General features: G+C 31.8%; 1 protein-coding gene across 1 annotated transcript in view; it reads left to right on the top strand.

Moving 5' to 3' along the window:
- LOC140056953 (phosphatidylinositol glycan anchor biosynthesis class U protein-like) overlaps nucleotides 1-22,263 on the top strand; it is an 82,625-nt gene that overhangs the window by 3,089 nt on the left and 57,273 nt on the right. Inside the window, exon 5 of the mRNA XM_072102485.1 lies at nucleotides 117-217. Coding sequence (XP_071958586.1) covers nucleotides 117-217 — 101 coding nt within the window. The remainder of the gene's footprint in view (nucleotides 1-116; nucleotides 218-22,263) is intronic.

Raw genomic sequence — 22,263 nt, 5'->3', positions numbered from 1 at the left:
ATATAAACTGTACTTTAATACCTTTTACCTTTTGAGCTAATTTTCGTTCTTTCAATTCATCAATAATTTGACATAGTTTCTCTATTCTTGTTTTTTCATCCTCTATTGTGTAATAGTTATTTGTTAAATCCCTTCACAATCTTCACATGTTGTGCGAAGTCTACCATCTTACTCACCAATCTGGCTGTGGCACTTGCTTTCCAGTTTACATTTCAAGGTAAGTATCAACCATCTTTTTCTGATCTAAATACCAACATGTCATGTCTACTATTTTGTTTAAATTCCCTGTGTACATAGGAAGTGACTATCTGCATGATCAACCATGCCAATGGTGTAACATCTTCTGGTATCAATTAACAGAATTAAGGCACACAGTCAACCTTAGCAATATAAAATGGTTGACATTGCTGATAAAAAACAATACAAGAGCTCACGGTAACCCTGTTCCCAAAAGTCACCATTTTCGGAGTAATCAAAAGCGCTAGCACAAAAAACATCTTAATTCTCTGTAAATGTATTCATAAAATATTCGGCAGTTGTATTTAATTCGCGCCTTATAACAAGAATTTTATTGGTGTGAAGGGAAGCTAGATGTTAAAAAATATTTTTTGAGAAGCCCAACAAAACTGCAGTTGTGAAGTTTTCTTAAGATAAAAAAAGTAAGTACTTTTGTATTTTATGATTTTGATTTTTTAAATACAGTACAGTAGTGCTTTTTGTAATAATGATATTCTAAACACCATTTTAAGTTTTTTTTTAAATATAAATTATTGCACAACAAATAATTTTATTTAGCAATTAATGAATGTTTTTTCCCTGATTGGCAAAAATACAAGAAACATAAATAAGAGTAAAATCAGTAGTCTTTTTTCCTCAAATTACTCGAAAACGTGATTATGATAAACATACCCAAAATTATGACCTTTTCTCCAAATGTAGGCCAAAAGGAAATAAGTATTGGGGTCTACCTCAAACATAAATAGGAAAATTAATATCGCAAACATGTATTAATAATAATAATAATTTATAAAGCGCACATATCCACTAGAAGTGATCAAGGTGCTATTAAAGTTGACCGTGATCGTGGGTTATCACAATATTTACATCTATATACATCAATTTTTATTATTTTGTATTTTTACAAAATTAAAAAGCAATATTACAATAATTAAACATAGCTAGAATATTTTGCTGTTTGGTGCCACCGTACTTTTAGACTTGTGTTTTAAATACTGAGCTCCATTGTTTGTCTATAATTGCTGGCTTTTTACTTGCCTTTCAAGTCTGATTTAGTGTCAATAGCTGAATGAAGGTTGAATGTTTTCCTTGATGGAATGGAGAGAATATTTTCCTTAATGGAACAGTCGATCTACCATAATATTGCCATTTAAAGTTATTTGTAAGTTAGGAAGGAAGTGGAATTTTATAGAATAACAATTGTTTATTCTGAGATGCCTTATTTCCCAAGTTTCCTTGAAAATAGTTAAAGTTCATACAGTTATATACAATGTCAGTTTAAGATATATAAGTTGGAGTCATTAGGCTCATTCTTGTTGGAGTCATTGGGCTCATTATTATTGGAGTCATTGGTCTCATTCTTGTTGGAGTCATTAGGCTCATTCTTGTTGGAGTCATTGGGCTCATTCTTGTTGGAGTCATTGGGCTCATTCTTGTTGGAGTCGTTCTTGTTGGGAGTCATTGGTCTTATTCTTGTTGGAGTCATTGGGCTCATTCTTGTTGTAGTCATTGGGCTCATTCTTGTTGGAGTCATTGGGCTCATTCTTGTTGGAGTCATTCTTGTTGGAGTCATTGGTCTCATTCTTGTTGGAGTCATTAGGCTCATTCTTGTTGGAGTCATTGGGCTCATTCTTGTTGGAGTCATTCTTGTTGGAGTCATTGGTCTCATTCTTGTTGGAGTCATTAGGCTCATTCTTGTTGGAGTCATTGGGCTCATTCTTGTTGGAGTCATTCTTGTTGGAGTCATTGGTCTCATTCTTGTTGGAGTCATTGGGCTCATTATTATTGGAGTCATTGGTCTCATTCTTGTTGGAGTCATTAGGCTCATTCTTGTTGGAGTCATTGGGCTCATTCTTGTTGGAGTCATTCTTGTTGGAGTCATTGATCTTATTCTTGTTGGAGTCATTGGGCTCATTCTTGTTGGAGTCATTGGGCTCATTCTTTTTGGAGTCATTGGGCTCATTCTTGTTGGAGTCATTGGTCTCATTCTTGTTGGAGTCATTGGGCTCATTCTTGTTGGAGTCATGAGCTCATTTCTCAGAGAGAACTAAAAGTTTTTCAACAATTAAATGACTTCCATAGGTAAAAGAATATTCTAAATATGTTATTTATTTGTACTAAACTTCCTTTTCAACACAACAGAAAGGAACTTTGTATTTTTTTAAAACAATACACTCATTCATGAGCATTGTGCTTTTATGTAGTCTTCAATATTTCCTGTTTGAAAATAAGAAGAGCGCCATCTATTTCTGTATTAACAACCATTTCTTAACCGCAACAATTGTTGAATGTAAACTCATGAAGAAATTTGAACCCATGGCGTAATATTGTAGTGTAATGTACACTTCCTAATAGCGGAAACAAGAAATGAAAAACCACCCTGCGATTAGGCTGTTATAAATAATGTGTAAACTTAAACGTACAATGAGTTTTCCCCTAAATCTCACCAAATATATTATGTTCATTCAGTGAGAACTGAACTATAAAAATCAAAAATTAAAATATGAAACAATTAGAAATTAAAAACCGGCATGCGATTAGGCTGTTATAAATAACGTACAATGAGTTTTCCCCTAAATCCCACCAAATATATTATGTTCATTCAGTGAGAACTGAACTATAAAAATCAAAAATTAAAATATGAAACAATTGGAAATTAAAAACCGGTATGCGATTAGGCTGTTATAAATAACGTACAATGAGTTTTCCCCTAAATCCCACCAAATATATTATGTTCATTCAGTGAGAACTGGACTATAAAAATCAAAAATTTAAATATGAAACAATTGGAAATTAAAAACCGGTATGCGATTAGGCTGTTATAAATAACGTACAATGAGTTTTCCCCTAAATCCCACCAAATATATTATGTTCATTCAGTGAGAACTAAACTATAAAAATCAAAAATTTAAATATGAAACAATTGGAAATTAAAAACCGGTATGCGATTAGGCTGTTATAAATAACGTACAATGAGTTTTCCCCTAAATCCCACCAAATATATTATGTTCATTCAGTGAGAACTGAACTATAAAATTCAAAAATTAAAATATGAAACAATTGGAAATTTAAAACCGGTATGCGATTAGGCTGTTATAAATAACGTACAATGAGTTTTCCCCTAAATCCCACCAAATATATTATGTTCATTCAGTGAGAACTGAACTATAAAAATCAAAAATTTAAATATGAAACAATTGGAAATTTAAAACCGGTATGCGATTAGGCTGTTATAAATAACGTACAATGAGTTTTCCCCTAAATCCCACCAAATATATTATGTTCATTCAGTGAGAACTGAACTATAAAAATCAAAAATTAAAATTTAAAAACCGGCATGCGATTAGGCTGTTATAAATTACGTACAATGAGTTTTCCCCTAAATCCCACCAAATATATTATGTTCATTCAGTGAGAACTGAACTATAAAAATCAAAAATTAAAATATGAAACAATTGGAAATTAAAAACCGGCATGCGATTAGGCTGTTATAAATAACGTACAATGAGTTTTCCCCTAAATCCCACCAAATATATTATGTTCATTCAGTGAGAACTAAACTATAAAAATCAAAAATTAAAATATGAAACAATTGGAAATTAAAAACCGGCATGCGATTAGGCTGTTATAAATAACGTACAATGAGTTTTCCCCTAAATCCCACCAAATATATTATGTTCATTCAGTGAGAACTAAACTATAAAAATCAAAAATTAAAATATGAAACAATTGGAAATTAAAAACCGGCATGCGATTAGGCTGTTATAAATAACGTACAATGAGTTTTCCCCTAAATCCCACCAAATATATTATGTTCATTCAGTGAGAACTGAACTATAAAAATTGTATAAAAAATAAATTGGCTAGGAGATGTTACCATATATTTTAAATCGTTCAGAATCAAGAATATTTTCACTAAATGCCAGTTGTACAATACTATTTGTTACATGGAAGCTGTTAAGTGGAAACATTTGGGACCCAACAAAGTTTCCTATTTGGTCTGAGTTTGTCTGTATTGTTAATAATAATTCCCCTCGTTCGTTTCAAGTTCTATTATAGATAGACAGTAATAGTGCTTTCGGGGAGTGGTTGGATGTCCTAGTACAAAATGCCATATACGAATTTATATACGCATTAATGTGAATTTTTGATTTTTTATTCAGCGAGTTCATGATGCCAAATACAACGTATATACAAATTTGTTAATGTTAGTTGTTACATTTTTTTTTTATAAAGTATGTATTCTCAGTATTTGGTGATGGATCTTTTTTCGCCAAAAATCTTAAAAAGCAATCGCATAGCGCTGTTGATTACAAAATGGCGCGTGTCATCATTTAGTTGGTCAATCCCGCTTCATATACTTATCAACGTAAATGTCACAATATACATCTATTTAATTTCTTATAATTTTCCTAAATAGCGCCCTCGGAATTTTGTATGTATAACAATTTCAATGTTAAAGATTTCTTATAGTCCGGTTATGTTATACCAGTTTTCATCTAATATAACAAAGATACTAAAATAATGGAGTTAAAAAAGGAAGCGTTACAGGAAATGGCCTATCCTATTGAGTAGTATAGCAAGGCCATCAGGATTAAATACTTTTTTCGGTTGAGCTTGTCAATATATATAACATAAAAAAACTAAAATAATGGCTGTAAATTCAATAGGAACATGATTTCCAAGAAATTTATCAATCAATTTATGATAACTTCTAAAAAAAGAATGTCGTTTATGTTGTGTCGTCCGACATATCTTAAACTTTTTAAAATAGGATTTTATATAATGTTATTGTTTGAGCAATTTGATAATTTTCTTTCATTAATTACAGCTATTGTTCAATAAAACCCCATTAAGGAGATACCTGAATAGGGCTGACCGTAGGGTTAAAACATATTGCCACTAAATCGTTTAAAAAAAAATATTATCCTCTTAATAGAGGTGTCCCAAAGGAGAGTTTCTGCTATATTTCCTATTTTTTGTTTATGGTAAATTGTCTGCCTTAATGGTGTCTCTAAAAAAGGGGGTGTCCACACGGAGGCATTTTACTGTAATTGTTTATAGCACACCTACATATAACTAGGTAATCATAACAAATTATTTTGATTGATTATAGATTATTAAGTATTGATTGTAATATTATCCCTTATTTTGTAGATTCATCAAGAATTAATTATAGATAATTAGGCTACTATTGGTTTCTTTAAGTAGCTCTCCTGTGGGTACTTATAGAGGGTCTCATTTTAGGATCTATAGACTGGTCCTTTATTAGGATTATCAATAGACAGAATGTTGTGTTGCAATATGTTTTAGAACTGAACTCAGTGGCATATAATAAATGACATCCATAAAATTGTCACCCAGGCGTACTGGAAAATTATGCTAAAATTGTTAACATATGATCTAGTATAAAATAAATAATTTTAATTAATTCATTATTTATTTTATTTATTTATTTTTGTAGTGTCGGTTCAGTAAGTGTGCTAAAATGCAAAATGTGCAAAATTACAAGATTAGGCAGCCCGCATCTTGACTTCTACGAATTCCATATGTGAATGATACAATTGTACTTTTAAAAAATATGGCACATGTACCGGTACCCAACTGATGGTGAACAACGCATATAATTTTATTATGAATATGAATGTAGCAGATGCGCATGTGGTTACATTTTTTTAAAAATATTTTGAAACGTAGCCAAGAATTTACCGAAATTCTAAGGGCGGAAATATAACCAGCTAATTATGCTTGAATGTTTCCAGTACTGTTTGTGTTTAATCGTACATACTATGAATGTCGGGTTATCGCACACACAACCGCAAGGATTTAAAAACATCCTAATTTATGCTTTAATTGTTTTTTGAAAATGTTTTGAAACGTAGCAAAAATAAATTCTAAGGGTGAAAGAGCGGAAATATTAATAACTAATTGTGCTTTAATGTTTCTATTACTGTTTGCGTTTAAACGTATAACAGTCCTGTTCGAAATGTACTAAAAAATATCTTCTAAATCGCATCTGTTAAAATTGTCATAAGAAAACCATGGAATTTGAACCCAATGCTTGTGAGCGAAAAGAAAGGATTGCCGCTGTTTCTACTAAGAATGTCGGGTTATCGCGCACACAACCGAAAGGTTTTAAAAATGTCCTAATAAATTTATGTATATGGTGTGCCTCACTGCATCTGTTCTATCTTAACTGTCGGCATCATACTCTCGCATCGCAAAACTAAAACTGATTTATGAAGCATGGTACTCGTTTTGAGATGGTGCAACTAGGCACGGGCTAAATGTGCCACAATTTAAAAAAAAACCCCAAATATAATCTGTTCCAACTATTTATTTAAATACAGAGTATTAAGATTCAATTCAATTTGAATGCATGTGGTGTTATTATATAGAATATTTTTAAAATTAAAATTCAATTTTTTTATTTTAGCGGAAAAACACTGCTTTATGTGTGGTATCAAAATTGCCTTACAATACACCAGTCAGATTTTAAACCTGCTGTTTTTCAATTACAAAATTGCATTAATACTAATTATACAAAGAGGTATTGCTAATTTCTTGATAGCAGAACCTTGATTCGACTAGCAATAATGACATAATTAAAACCAGCACTGTGTTTAGTTGATCTCACCACATAAATCCTGTAAACATTCTTAACATATTTCTAGAATACATTTACTTTTATTTTATTTGGGACATCCCTATATCTATATTGTAAAATCAACATCTTCACTTACACAGGATGGATATCTGAACCAACTAGATACATTGTTAATAATAATTTTTACTGCAAATACTGCAGTAAGTACATTTTTGGTACTCTTTAACCTGTGAAATGCAATTAGTTAGCAAGATTTTTCTAGGTAATCATTGTTATTGCCATTACTGCTTCATAAAACTTCTACAATAAAACTAATGTTATGCCATGTTTATTGCTGCAGTAAATGTAATATTTAGTTACTGCAGTAGATTTATTTTTTACATTATCTCTTATTGCATTCGTTTTCTAAATTGTTTTGTTTTGTTTGCACGCACATGTTTTGATCGTCGCAGATAAATGCAAGAAAGCTTTGTACATTTTTCATGATTTTATGATATTCCCAAATACTTTACGAACATAATTAAATTTTTATGTGCATGTTTTATGTATGTGCGGGCATAATGTTTTATTTTGTGAATAAATTGCTTTCCAGTTCAGTTCAGGGTTTTCTTTAAATTGTTAGCTTTTAAGAAAAACCTATTTTATCCTTGTTCACTAAAACTTTATTTTTCAACTAACATGTACTAAAATTGATATTCTATATTTCAGTTATAGTGCTCATTTTGTAGTCATTGAACTGTGGGGCTCCTTCTTGTGCCAATCATCATTTGTTATTGTTTTCCCCAAATCATGGAGATTTTTCTTTTAGGTACCATGCAATGCATTCGATTCCAGATCATAGCCTTTATTCTTGTACATTACTTGGGCTCTTTGTGCAGGTGTTCATAGGTCCTTCAGGGGTTCTTTCTTTTGAGAGTCATTGGTTCCTTCTGGTGCTAGTCATGTGGCTCCTTCTGAATGTGAAGGTGATGCAAGTCATGGAGTCATGTGTTCCCTAGTTTATGCAGGTGATCATGGATTCCATCTTGATGCGAGTCATTGGCGTGGGTTTCTTGTACTTAGACATTGGTTTATACTTGTCTGAGTTTGGGGCTCCTTCAGTTACAAGTCATGGTTTATGCATTGTGCGAGTTGTTGATTCATGCTTGTCTGAGTTGGTAGAGCTCAATCTTGTGCAAGTCATGGGGATATTTTGTACTGAACCAATATACTGCCAACGAACACAACCAACTACCACGAACCATTGTTTAAATTATAGTAAGCTATTAATTTATTAATTAGTTGATTAAATAGAAAATTACTATAGAATTCCAACCTATCCTTATAAATGTCTTATGGTTGCAGTTAAGTTACAAATTATAATACCTATAATATGACCCTGGCCAGGTTATAGGTTGTAGGTATAGATGTTAATTACTCACGTATCATTTCATGTAGGAACGTACATCTTATGCTTTAACATATTAGAAATTACATTTTGCGGGTAGAACGATACAAGTCTATGTACTTATGCTATGATTTTCAATATTTTAAAATATTGAATGTTTATTTACATTTATTTACATAATATTTCATAATCCTTCAAAATATCTTCATACTTCGGATAGGTAATGGTCATCCAATTTTCCATAACTCGCAAAACAAATACATTTCATAACTACATAACATAACATATGAGATAACACCATAGATGAACTACTAGATTTTCAACTAGGTAGAGGTGATGCCAAGAGCTCAGGGGCTACCCAAAATGGCTGCTCTATATATTTTGTTCAAAAATATTATTTAGTATGTTATTATTATAAAGAAGACATAAATTAGAACATTTTGGTTAAAGATTTTATGAAATTAATTATATTGTCAGTGGCAATATAACTAGTTATTTCTTGGAAATGAGCATACAAGGATTGTGTAAGATTAAGAGTATTATTATTATTTATTCAGGCAAAAGATACATTTTACAAAATATAATACAAATTAAACAAACACGACGCAAGAAGAAAATATAAAATCATAGTCACTAGCTGCCAGGAAAAGCCCAAACACAGCCTAAAGCCACTGTCACCAATTAGGTGTGTACCTCCACATAGTCACTAGCTGCCAGGAAAAGCCCAAACACAGCCTAAAGCCACTGTCACCAATTTAGGTGTGTACCACCACCATCAGTTTGTTATGGCGTTGGTACGTGTAGTGGTGCGTGACTGCGTAGGGTCTTCAAACTGGTGTATCTGATAGCTATGGAGAATCACTGTTTGATCTACGATAATATTATATGTTGGCCTCTAGTCAATCTTTAATATCTCAATTGATAAAACACAATTCTCTAGTTGTGTTTGCAAATTGATTCTTAAGAAGTATCATAATTGAAATATTCATATACCCTTGGGTTCTTAATATGAAATACATTTACTGAATAATTGTTTAAATATATTTTTTTTTTATGATATTTGGAAATGGAACACTAGTTGATCATACCTAGTACCATTTTAAATTTACTATCTTTCGGGAAATTACTCCTGTACTTCTCACAATTATATAATCTCACAAATCTTGCATACCCTAGAATGTGCACAATAACATACATCGTATGATGTTTAATTATCATTTCACAAACTAAACATTTTAAAGCCAACTTTGACGTGATTATCACAACATACTGTACAATCTTGCATCATTGTTAAGCATTCTTAACATTATCATTAAGGACGTGTGGCGCGTTGTGTTGAACGTTGGACTACTGATCGTGAGATCATGGTTCGCATCATAGAGATATTTTCACTATAATATCTCTATGTTCGCATCCAACTCTCGCCGCATTGCTTGTATCCTTAGGCGAGATAATTTACTTACGTTTGCCTCTCTCCACCCAGGTGTATAAATGGGAACTGGGTTAGATCAAGATTTTATTATTTTTTTTTATTTATAAACATATTTCTACTGGATGACAATATCAACGTTGTCCCACAAAGGGGACATTGTTGTTTGTTGTTCAGCGCAAGATATAACTTTGTGCTGATTACTAATACTAGCTGCATTTTTATGGGAGTATGTTTCCATATGTGTTTGTCCAAAAAAATGACTGAGGTTATAATGTTCAGCGCTTAGAGGTTTCACAACATTAGGCGCTATATAAATCCAGGATATTATTATTATTATTATTTGTATAAGTAGTATATACTGTAAGCAATGTAACATCAATAAATAATTGACCATCTGTAATTTTGATGCCATTCTGGTCTACGTTATAGACCTCCATACACATCCCACACCAGATCAAAAGATTCATTCCTACCATTCGCATTAAGGCTATTAATGTGTGGTTAGTATCCAGTAAATGAATTGTTTGTTTTAATAGTTTTAATATAATTTTACTATTTCATTGTATGTTTACACATATGACAATAAATTTAATGTGAATCATATCGTATATTGAAATTATACAAAGATGTGCAACTACTGTACGCCAGCCAGGTGCTTCAGGTAAAGCTTGAATAAACCTTGGCAAATTGCCAATAAAAGTGGATCATTGTGGTATTGCTATACATTTATCCATGGTCGATAGCATCTTCTAAACTAATTCCATCATTTCTCGCCAGCGACCTTCATTCGTTCTTAGCCGGAAATTTAAAGCACGTTCTTAATAGACCAAATTTAAGGAATGTATGGCAAATGTACTTTGTTAATTTTGCTTTAATTGTATGTGATGTTAAAAATTAAATTTAAAGAATTTAAAGCAGAAAATTTACTTGGTATTTTTGTTTATTATGAATTTCGAATACACTTGTTTTTTATAAGGATGATCTTTAAGTTTAATTAATGTGATAAACTAATTTTGAAATGAAAAGTACTGTAATACTGTACAAAACATGTCTGTGTTGTTCACTGGTAGAAATATTTTGAGTTGAGCGATTGTATAGGTTTGTTTAGCAGCCTAGTAAAGGTATATTTTTCTAAGCCCACACATTAGTCAATCAAGTAGGTTAGATGAAACACTGTTCATGCCCCCATTTCTATTTTTTTGCTTAAAATTGCAGTTTTTCAGGTAAATCACTTTTTTTTTCAATCCAATTTTTGGTGAAAGTGAATAATTATTATGGAACATCAGAATGGCATTTTCAACAACAAAAAATTGAATATAATGTATCAGTTTTCAAAATGACATGCAAATATTCATACATATTCAAAAATAATTTAATTTTGGAGATTGAACTATCTTGACATGAAACAGCATTGTTGACATTTGTTGAATTTAGATAGTGTTTGGTTGTTCTTGTCAGTGACAATTATCCTACATAGGAAATGAAAAAAAAAGTTATAAAGAGTATGGTTTCCTTCCATATGTATTACTAGCCTAATTGGAACCCTGGAACAATAATTCATTGTTGTGGTAAACTGAAATCAGAATATAGAATTGCTACTAGGCTACTAATCCTTTTGCATGACTGTTAAAGGGTGAACTTAGTTCAAATAATAATGTATTTAGCGCAGATTTCATGTTCTAATGACGCTCTCACATTATTACCCCGGTTATTTTGATCAAACTTGTATCGAAACATACTTCTGCAATGTTACAGCTAGTAATCAGTGTAGTAGTTGATGCTTTGACCTAACCAGGTACTCATTTATATACCTGGGTCTTGCCTAGGACACGGGCATTGGGATGAGATGCATTGGACACCCGGCCTCACGATTCAAACAGTATTGAATGTTGTAGTCTAACCGCAATCAAGCTGAAAGAAGTTATATTAAATTTAACCCCACTTACTTTATTATAACTAGGCCAAGGACCACAACATTTTCACAAGCCAAAAAAAATGGAATTAATTTTTATCTATTTCTTAGGTTAAGAAAAAAATGTGTAAGTGTTTGCGAGTGTTTTATTTTGGTATTTTAAATTTGCAAAATGTAAATTTCACCATTTGTTTCAATTTATATGTAAATAGAGTAGTTGAAAACCAAAATAAGTATCCCACGATGTAGCTCATTGACTGCGATGGAGTATGAAATACAAACCTTTGCCAAGTTTTCTAAGCTGTCGGTTAACCCGTTCACTTTCAGTCAATGAAAACATGTGGTTTAGTGGAGTAGGCTTTCGGTCTTTTAATCCGTGGATCTCATGTTTAAATCCGGCATGGTTCATCAAGCAGGTGCCCTTGACTAATCAAACATGATGCCACAGGTGCATTAATAGCGCTTGTGAGGGGTGAATGGAAAAATTCCACTTTACCAACATAACTCTGAAAAGCAGACAGACACAAATGTTGATCCATCAGTGACCTTTGTCTGAGAAGTGTGAAATATATAAATCAAGCATTGATCAGTTAATTTATAACATTACTGTACATGCAAAAGATAATCATTGAACAATTTTGCTTTAAAACATACGCACAACCAACACAATGTATACTTTTAGATTTTTAGATTTAGAACTTTCTGCTTTCATAGATTTTTCTGCATCTATGTTTTATCATTAAGGGTTAAAATTAAGGGTAAAAAGCAAAATATTTCTTTTTATTCTTTTACAACTATCGGCCATTAATCCACGAAAAATTGAAACTTCATTTGATAAATAATTTTATAATAATAACAGTAATAATAATAATAATAATAATAATAATAATGTCTAGGGTAACTTTTGTATAGATATTTTGTACTTTTTAATCTTCACGTTGTTTTTAATGTTGTAATTTTGTATTTTATTGTTGGATGATTATGTTTTGCTTTGGAGACCCACTTGATAGTTTGATTTAGTTCGCTTTTGGGAATCCTGTCTCTCTCTATAGTTTGTTATTTTTTGTTATAACTATGTGAGACGAAATAAATGAAATGAAATGTAAAATCAGACTTTTCCTCGCTGGATATAACTATAACCACTGCCACAAGGCCAAGTTCAAAGGGCATAAATTACAAAAACCATTCTCTCTGCAGTTGAATTCTGTCCTTTGTTTCTCTCTGCAATGCTTTAACTTTTAACACACTGTAATGATCGATCGTCCAGGGGTATTGACGCGTACCTGGTAGATGTATTTAATCTATGTACCCATCTTGTAATTGCATGCTGAATGGTACATAGACTGAGTATATGTTTTTTCTGTCTTTAGTTTAAACATGACGTGCGGGTATAAATTTTTCGCACATGTTAAAATTATCACGTCTCGCTCTACAACAATACTTGACGAATGTCAATATGTGTTTGTAAATGATATAAAACACTTTATAGATGAATTGGCCGATCTTTAAAAACAAAATATCAACAAAGAACTTTGTATTTGTATTGTACTAGTACTATTTTTTTTTTCGCAGTCGTATAGCCACCAGCATATTTTCGTATCAGCAATGTGTCTATGATTAATTGGGTTATCAATTCGACCGATGTTATACGTCTTATTATTCTTATTGTTATTATTATGTTGTTATTATAAGAGAGTTTGTACCTTTGTCCGCTATACAATTCGTTTCTATCGCACATACGGTAGCCTAAACGGAATTGTACTGAGACAGGTTTTAACTACATTTAAACCGGGAATATTGAGTAAAGAACTGTCTAGTTTGAATATTAACCTTGTTTTATATATAAAATCCTTCCATTTGTACCAACATTGATATGCCACTCATATCATAATATATAAGATATATGTTATTATAGTAAAAAGTTTTAAGATATATTTTCCATTTTTTGCTATATTATGCTAGAAAAACGTTTACAAATGTATAATTGTGACTTTCCTTTCAATTATTATTCCACCAAGACAACACAGGAAATATTAATAATTCTGATAAAATGTAAAAAAATTCTTTGAAGCAGATTTTAATTTCTTAGTGATGCTGACTGAATTAAGGTTAGTTCCATCATTTTTATTTTTCTCTTATATCATTTGTAAGTTTAAGACATGATAATATATATATATATATATAGTAAATATTACCAGTTTGATTTCCTTTTTGCTTAGTTCTGTTTCAACATATCGCATCTAAATGTACAAATTGAATCGTTTTATCTGAGTTGCAGTGTTGCACATGGCGTTTAGATTTCCAACTTTCATGGTGGACATGCCAACATATAGTTAGCACTATTATACAGGTCTTGAAATTCACCAAAGCAAACTAGTAGATTTTTCATTGCTATGAATTTAGTCTCTATTATTCTAAACTATCTAAATGTTTGCTGGTTTTTATTTTTGAAAATAAAAAGGTACTTTTTTGTATAGCAAATGTACGTGATGCTTTATCTGCCAATTCAACTTTTTGTAGAATTAATAATTTACCAAAATTGCTAGATGAGTTAGCAGTAGCTATATTTTTTGTACAAAATGGATCAAAAGTTTGCTAGTGGAATTAAATATCTAGCTCTGTACAACTATTTATATTTTTTAAAAAAGGAAAGAAAAATAAACCATAATACCAACACTATTTTTATGATGGGAGATAGTAGAATCGTAAACAATGGGTAATAGTGCATTGGTTTTGTTTAACATGAGGTTATAGCACACAAGGTGGTGTTTTGTGTGTGGTCCAAATTTTTCCAAGCTAAGCTTTTGAACAGGAAGATTATAGGGCCATACTTTTCCTGATGATAAGGTAATTGCTGTTATAGCCTACAATATCTATTCCTTCTGGCTCGAGTGCTGGACAGGGTAGCGGTGAAGATTAAAGGCTCTTAAGGACTCTTAAAAGCTCTATTAGCCTACTATTGGCAGAACAACAAATACTAATTACATGCATCAGGTTACACTATCTATATAGCTTATACACTAAAACCTTGACAATATGATATCTACATTAAATACATGCTTTAATTGTGTATGCTATACTTAGTTTCTTTTCTATTAAAGATGAATGAAGTTAAACTTTCTAATAAGAACTTTTAGGGTTAATGGTGATCACATTTAAGTGCATAGAATAAGTTGATGAGGGACACAGACTTGATATTTAATTTTGTTTTCTTATCTATAAAAAAAAAAAAAATAATAATAATTTTACTAAGATCTAAGATCTAAGATCTATTCCCAAAATATAACCACATTTTTACAAAGTCAAAATCCATGCTCTCTACCTGTATTATTTTGTGATAGATGGTAGAAGAAAGAAAGAAATTAGGAAGTGCCACCTACATCCGCCCTTGATCTATTCTCAAAATATAACCACGTTTTCACAAAGTCAAAGTCTGTTTCTACCTATGTTATTTTGTGATGAGATGTGGGTTAAGAAATTAGGAAGAGCCACCTACATCCGCCCTTGATTCACATTCAAGTATAACCACGTTTTACAAGTTCAAATTCCGTGCTCGCTGCGTGTCTTATTTTGTAATGAGATGGGAAAAGAAATTAGGAAGCGCCACCTACATCCGCCTTAATTCACATTCAACTATAATAACCACGTTTTACAAGTTCAAAGTCCGTGCTCACTGCCTGTCTTATTTTGTGATGAGATGGGAGAAGAAATATAGGAAGCGCCACCTACATCCGCCCTTGATTCACATTCAAGTATAACTACGTTTTACAAGTTCAAAGTCCGTGCTCGCTGCGTGTCTTATTTTGTGATGAGATGGAAGAAGAAATATAGGAAGCGCCACCTACATCCGCCCTTGATTCACATTCAACTATAACCACGTTTTACAAGTTCAAAGTCCGTGCTCGCTGCCTGTCTTATTTTGTAATGAGATGGGAAAAGAAATTAGGAAGCGCCACCTACATCCGCCCTTGATTCACATTCAAGTATAACCATACTTTCAGAGTTCAAATCTCATTTTCATTATTTTGTGGCCGGAAATCTTTGCCACTCCTTTTGTTAGTTTGTTTCGGTCACCACCAAAGTCAATGCATCCGAAAGAGATTAGGTGTTTAGTTAATTACAGGAATGGAACCTTGATCTACATGCTTCTCTATTAGATAAGACAATGTGATGAACTTTGATTAGTTATTATTTCACGGGTGAACTTTTATCTTCTGGAAATTATTAATTGGTATAAAGATCTTGTTGATATAAAGTTTGCGGTACACCACGTATCTTAGTTCTGAAAAGAACTGTTGAGTTTCTCAACGTTTCCATCAATATGCTTTGATTTTCCTCAGGAGTGAGAATAAATGAATGAATGAATTAGGCAATGAGAGTAAAGCATCTTGCCTAAGGATGCAATTAGTATGGTACAGATAACCTCGAACCCATGCCTATCACATGCTAGTCCGATATTACCATTACACCCTCACTCTCCAGTATATACAGCACCCGCCACGATTTCTAGACGGTCTGCCATCCAGAACGCAACCGGGCTCAACGTTGCTTAACTTCGGTGATCTGACGAGAACCGGTGTTTCAACGCAGTATGGCCGTATGCCATGCGTAATCTATTTACTATTACTGTACAAAGACGATTGCTTAAGAGCTTTTGCTGTGGCAGCTCTAACTTTGTGAAATTCCCTTCCAATTCCAATTCAACAATGTCCTCATTTGAACTCTTTTAAGACTTTAAAGTTGAAGACTTTTTTTCTCGTTTATCTAACAATGTTAGCATATCTTAGTTTTCTTCAATTTATGTTTATTTGAATGAAATATTATAACAACCAACTCACTCATTCATCTGTCCACTTATTCAATTACTCAAACTAAAACAGCTCTTTCCAAATCTTTCCATGACATCTGTGATGGTTGTAATTATTGTGGCATTGACCATCTGATTATCTGTACTGTATCTCCACATATACAGTAATCATAGGCAAATTCTGTAATACAGTGTAACATATGTATTACATGTGATGCCTGTATTACAGGTTAGGTTAGGGTTATACAGGCATCATGTGTGATACATATGTGATGTTGTTTTGACGTATTGCTTATGATAGTGGACAAATTATACTAAGAACCCGGCTACCAAGAATTGAAAACATAAATGACAAGCATTATCGTTTTTCTTTGCGTAGTTTTGAAGAAGATTTTAAAAAGTTTTAAAAGTTGTTAAAAAACGGGTAGATGATAGCCATCACGTGCATTCGGACAAAAATCCATTCAATTCCATCTTGATTCCGTATCCGTTATACATTGGTGAATGAACCGCACATCGCATCGCTTCATCGCACAACAAATGCACCGAATTTCACGTTTGTTAATACAGGATTTTTTTTTTACATCCTTTTGCAACAAAAGGTCCTTTTATTGTGGTAGTAGAAATATCATATAGGTTAATACTTTAAAGCTTTTTTATTTCCTTTTGAACAATCCGCAAGTCATCAACATTTACCTTAGCAATTTTCCATTGGCACTTGATTACATTGTAAGTGATAGATTGGGAAGGAAGGAAGTGTTGTAGGTTTCTGAGGTATTCCATTGCTCTTTTCCCTATTTGAAATCCTGTTGATTACTTACAATGAAGCTATTACATTATTAATCAACTATTTAACTATTTTGCAATCCACTTATCAACTTCCACAACTAAACCTCTGTCTACACTGTCAAACTTTTTGTGACAACAAAATGTGATGTGCCCATATATAGACATGATGATGATGTCATATCACTTTCATATTTGGACACATCATACTTTTTTCAAAACTAGTGTAGACAAAGGTTAATACATACTCATGAGATTCAGTATTATGACATCAATTTCATTTACATTAATTATTTAGTTATCACACGGTGCTTTCTGATAATGAGCTTTAATTTTACAGAGCGTGATGTTCGGTTGTTAAATGTGTCTTGATTTAGAGACACAAGTGACGACGGTTAGCCCCCTCCTAACCCTTGGCCATGGACCCTCTACATGCAAGCGTGGATGGTGTGTTTCAGTAAGCAAAATAAATGCTTTAACATTACCAAATGCTTTGAATAGTGATAATGCAAGATGAGCTTATCTTTTGTCTCGTTGACGTCATAACTGAAAATTCTTTTGACATAGAGATGAAACTCAACTTTCTAATTTTTTGGAAAAATTGATAAACAAATGTAAAAATACTCTTAAAACAAATGTTCTTCTTTATACCGGAAGTTTCACTTCACCTATTCTTCCAAAGCGCCCTAAAAATTCTTTCATTCATATTGGCATACAATTCAATCTGTTTCTCTCAGAATGTTGTGGTTTAAAACCCAATATTGGAACTCATATGTGGTATGCAACAGATTGTTGTTGATGATAGGTTAATAGGATTAACATTTAACATGGAAACGACTACACAATATAGTTCTAGAAATAATATAATTTTAAAACCTAATCGTTTAGTATGAAAATAGCGATAGCAAAATGGCGTCCGTATGCTTGCGTATCTTCGAATTGTCCTTCTCCGTTAGTACGGTTATCTCCGCTCTGTAAATTTCCAGGCCAGTCCTGGGCCTCATTGACTTGCATATCACGACTGCGCAGTTATATAACCAAGCCCTTTTTTTCATTTCCTTTTCACAAGTTCAGATAACTGCATCAGGGTTATATAGAGTCATTATACTCAACTCATTTAATTTTTCATCATCTTTTTGTTCTTATCAATTAGAAAACAAACGGGATGTTTGGTTTCCTACCCGCTATTGTACACGATTCACGAATTTCACGAATTTCACGAATTTCACAATGACTGTGAGATAATACATTACCTATTTTATTACTTTGAAATTTTAAATAGTTGTATGTTTATTAAAGAAAATATACGTCATTAAGTTTATTTTGGTTGTTTCATTAGAAAAATATTATTTAAAGATAGGAGCTATGTTGACAGTGTATGCTTTTATTTTTGTCGTATGTGATTTTTATGCAAGTGAAGTTCGTCGTTTTTTTTCTCTGTCACTTTGGACGTTTAACGATGTAGTGTAATGAATCATGAAAGGCAGGTGTCCTCGCTCTCCATATAACGTATCAACAGCATTTAATTTATTCGAGAATTGCCATTAAATCAAACTCACTGATACACCATTTTTCAAAGAAAATTTGCGTGGAACCGGTCATCATTACGATACAAATAATATTATTGTACATTTATTTTGTGTATAAAAATATTCTATGGCTTTATTTCACATATTATTTTAGGTTAATGATATGTTAGTGAGTTCAAAAGTTCACCGGTAATGTTTAGACATACTCTCTACCTGTTAACTTAAAATATGTTGTTGATAATGAGCGATAACAAAAAAATTTTTGTAATGTTAAAGTTTCAAGGTTGATCCAACCAAGTTATTGATGATAATCTATTTTAAATAATAAAACTATGAGAAAAAGAATCTTGAAATACAACTGTTAGATTCGCGATACGGCAATTTTATATTTAGATATACAATCATTAAAGATTATTCTTTGAGGCGAAGAGTTTTAAATGTATATTGCTAATTTCCACTAAGAATGTTTTCACATAAAAACTAATTTTTGATTTACTATTATGTATAGTGTTAATAAAGTACATAAACAAGATGTCTATGGTGGAGTTGAGGTATATTAATCTCCAGATTATAAATCATGGTCAAAAGGCATTATTTAGTGAATTTTTTAATTTTTTTTTTAAACATACTCGATGTTGCTGATTATGTGAAACATGTTGCCCTTCAGATGATGATAGTACACATGAGGGGCGGGCCTTGAATTAATCGTTTGATCAGGACAGTTTATTTAATAAAATTCAATTTAAATTTAGGAGAATTGTATTGAATTTTGTCTTTTGATAACATCAAATTTTTAATATAATTAATATATTTACCAGATGAAATTAATGCTGCTCGATCAGATAAGTTATAAGTTTCGTTTTCTGCCTGTCTACAGACTATCTACGTATCCGTTTTTTGTTGCTTGTAACGGTTATTTTGTCGGCCTATATATCTTGACGTTTATTTATTTATTCATGCCTATGCTGACATTCTATTTATCGCCAAATATGAGAATATTATGACTAAATATGGGGTGGAGATATCGATAATGACAACATCAATATGAGTACGAGAATGCCATAGATTGACTAAATATATTATCTTCACTATATGACATTTTCTGCTGGTACAAAATTTGATATATTTTTAATTTGACATAATTCTGTTGATTTGATAATTTCTATTGTTGACATACAATGCACCAAAATATTAATTTTAATTAACCAATTAGTAACAATAGGTATTGTATAGATTTTATATTTTTGATAATTATAACTAAAAACAAGTATCTTATCTCAATACCCAAGTAATATGTTAATCAATACTTCAACTGTGACGTTTATTTAGTGTTATTTTATTGTTAACGTACATACTTTCCAAACTATCATCTTATGTTTATTGCTTTTTTTTTGTATAATTTTTCTGTCACACGAGGGTGCTCTACTGTACAACATACTAGGCCTATTGAATACTGTCAATCTTTAAATCATTTAACTAATGTTGTTTCCACATAACACAACACACAATGTTTGTTTACTTAAATGTTTTGATTTTTATTCAATAATTGAGCACTTTGACATTAATGTGACGTACCAAAGTAATGTGATATATACAACATTAATGTTTATTGCTATAACATTAATGTTATATTTCATGTTTCTTGCCAAAAGAGGGTGCACTTCCGGGCACTATAACTATGTAACTGGTTAATGTTACTGTCTGTATGTGTTTGTCCTACTTGGCTTGTTGACCTCTATGAAACAGGCTAACTCAGACTTATCTCCTAGTCCAAGTCTCTGTGGAGTTAAGTAGGACTTTTGGGGTATGCGTGAAACGTAAGTTGTCCGTCCGGTTTAATAATGTAACAGGGTATCGTCAGATCCAAGGCTAACTGTTGTTGAATATTTACAATTAGCTTTGATCCAGGCTGATATTCATACTAATAATACTGCTAGTAATCTGTCTCCCTCAATCATTGTGAGTTAGACACTTTTATGATGAAACAGATGTGGTCAATGGGCATGGTAATAATTTTAGGTAATTTAAGGATGTTTTTTAATGTACTGAATCATAAAAATTGTATTTAAATACATATAAATATCCTCATTTTGCATAAAATTATTATTATTGTCATTGACCACACCTATGAATGATGTATATTTGTTTATTAATGTGGTATTGTGCACAAATAATATCTCTTCATTCCATTTTAAACATCTTATCTCAATCTCATTAAATTTTTGAAGTACTGTTGAAGTTAATATATTAAAAGCTATATATGCAATTTCAGTTGTAAGGTTGCGTGTCTTGACCGTTAGACCACCAGGCAGGGTAACTGGTCCAATCGTAAGATATGCACAGTATCATTTGTACAAATTCTAATACCATGGAAGTTGTTTAATAATTCTTCCATGGAATAACTCTCCTTTAACGTATACTTTACTGACCTACCACATTTCACTCTTGGCTACATTGGCGTTGAATCTTCTTGCTTTAGTCACTTGCTTTATTTATCAAATCAGTTCACTTTTTCTTTTGGAATAGACTTTTCCATCTGGCCAATACTTTACTAAGAATGTTTGATCTGACACAGTCCAGCTTCAAATTTCTGTGGGTGTAGCTTCCTCCACACCACAACTCAAATTTGTCATCAGACATCTAATATATTTTCTATTATACTATTTTATTTATTATTAATTGCATTATTCAAATAATTATGTTATTTATGAAATTAATAATTTGTTGCTATGATATAAGCTTCTGCAAGTAGTGGAAAGTGACATATAATATATTCTTGAAACCTTGGTATAAGTTTCCTCATATGGCCTATGTATATCAAATTTTTCCAATTGTAAATAACATTTTAAAAAACTCAAAACTTCTACATTTTTATATTTCAATGGTTTTATGGAACTATTTATTCCAAGATAGTTTTAGTTTCAAGGACTTGTTCGTTGTTTACTTACTCCATTTCCAAAAGCAAATGAATGATCTTAAACGTACAGTATCATACCGCATCATTTGCTATGATAACGATGATCAGATATCATCCCGTTTATACGGTTACTTCCCGTGAGATCTCGTATATGTGATTGATATAGTTTTACTATACTGAAAGCCAATCGCCAATCTAAATATGATTATTCTGTCTCAAATTGGTAAAGATGTTTGTATTGTATTGAAGTGCGTTTTTTTGTGTTGCTTAGTTTAGCCTTGAATAGCGTTATTCACATTATGTATTAGCCCCGTATAGGCAGTCTTCTTTGCTTCTATCATTCAGCAATGTTTGAACAAATATTTTGGGCATAAATATATTTAATTACCGATATTAAATGCAAGTTTTTGTATGAGGGAATCGGGAACAATTAGTAGTTAAAGAGTGAAACATAAACATACTATACAGTCAACTAGAGTTCAGCAAAGTGATGCAGAAACTGAGTGGTCGCTCTAGATTTCTTAAAATGTGATACATACTGCAAAAACAGAACAAATAAATATAAGCAAAAAGTAATGTAAATTAATAAACATAATTGTTGTGGCACTATTGCTTGATTTCCCGCTTACCAATCCAAGGGTTAAAATTA

This window comes from Antedon mediterranea, chromosome 8, assembly GCF_964355755.1.
Source record: "Antedon mediterranea chromosome 8, ecAntMedi1.1, whole genome shotgun sequence".
Taxonomy (NCBI): domain Eukaryota; kingdom Metazoa; phylum Echinodermata; class Crinoidea; order Comatulida; family Antedonidae; genus Antedon; species Antedon mediterranea.
The sequence above is the reverse complement of the archived record's forward strand: the minus strand, read 5'-3'. Positions and strand labels throughout refer to the sequence as shown.